We start from the raw sequence: 1,146 nt of genomic DNA on the forward strand, positions 1-1,146 counted from the left end.
AGTGTCCAGTGATGTGCAGGTTAGGCCGGATCGGCCGTGGGAAATTATCCCATAGTGTCCAGGGATGTGCAGGTTAGGGTGGGATTGACCATGGGAAATTGTCCCATAGTGCCCAGAGATGTGCAGGTTAGGGTGGATTGGCCGTGGGAAATTGTCCCGTAGTGCCCAGGGATGTGCAGGTTAGGGTGGGATTGGCCGTGGGAAATTGTCCCATAGTGCCCAGGGATGTGCAGGTTAGGGTGGGATTGGCCGTGGGAAATTGTCCCATAGTGCCCAGGGATGTGCAGGTTAGGGCGGATCGGCCATGGGAAATTATCCCATAGTTTCCAGGGATGTGCAGGATAGGGTGGGATTGGCCGTGGGAAATTGTCCCATAGTGCCCATGGATGTGCAGGTTAGGGTGGGTTGGCCGTGGGAAATTGTCCCATAGTGCCCAGAGATGTGCAGGGGGTGACCTTGTAGAGGTTTGTAAAATCATGAGGGGCATGGATAGGGTGAATAGACAAGGTCTTTACCCCAGGGGATGGGGGGAGTCCAAAACTAGAGGGGCATAGGTTTAAGGTGAGAGGGAGAAAGATTTAAAAGGGACCTGAGGGGTAACTTTTTCACACAGAGGGTGGTGCGTGTGTGGAACGAGCTGCCAGAGGAAGTGGGTGGGGGCTGGTACAATTACAACATTTAAAAGGCATCTGGACGGGGACATGGACAGGAAGGGTTTAGGAGGATATAGGGCCAAATGCTGGCAAATGGGGATTGGATTAATTTAGGATATCTGGGTCAGCACGGACGAGTTGGGCTGAAGGGTCTGTTTCTGTGCTGCATGACTCTGTTGCTCTCTGGAGGTCTGTCGGTTGGGAGTGCGGGGGTGGGGGTGTGCAGAGTGAATTCTGGGGTCCTGGAAAGAGCGGGGAGGGGAGGGGGATGTGAGATGGGGCCAGGCCTTGTCCCGTCTCCTAATGCTCTCGGTGACCTGCTGCAGAGGACCCCCAGGAGAGGGAGAGGCGCGAGCGGAGGGAGCGGATCGAGAGGGAGAGTCAGGGCAACGATGAGGAAGGAGGGCGCCTGAAGATGCGGGAGGAGAAGGACAAAACCAAGGAGCTGCAGGCCATCAAGGTATGGGGTCTCCCTCGTGGTGGGGGGGGGGGT

At 56.3% G+C, this 1,146-nt stretch overlaps 1 protein-coding gene across 1 annotated transcript in view; it reads left to right on the top strand.

The window, feature by feature from the left end:
* Positions 1 to 972: 972 nt before the first annotated feature.
* Positions 973 to 1,146, top strand: part of ddx23 (DEAD (Asp-Glu-Ala-Asp) box polypeptide 23) — a gene marked incomplete at its 5' end in the record, with an annotated part of 16,637 nt that continues 16,463 nt past the window's right edge. The window contains one exon of the mRNA XM_048606006.1: positions 973 to 1,113. Within this exon, the coding sequence (XP_048461963.1) occupies positions 973 to 1,113 (141 nt within the window). The remainder of the gene's footprint in view (positions 1,114 to 1,146) is intronic.

Source organism: Rhincodon typus, chromosome 15, assembly GCF_021869965.1.
Source record: "Rhincodon typus isolate 14 chromosome 15, sRhiTyp1.1, whole genome shotgun sequence".
In the NCBI taxonomy this organism is placed as follows: Eukaryota; Metazoa; Chordata; class Chondrichthyes; order Orectolobiformes; family Rhincodontidae; genus Rhincodon; species Rhincodon typus.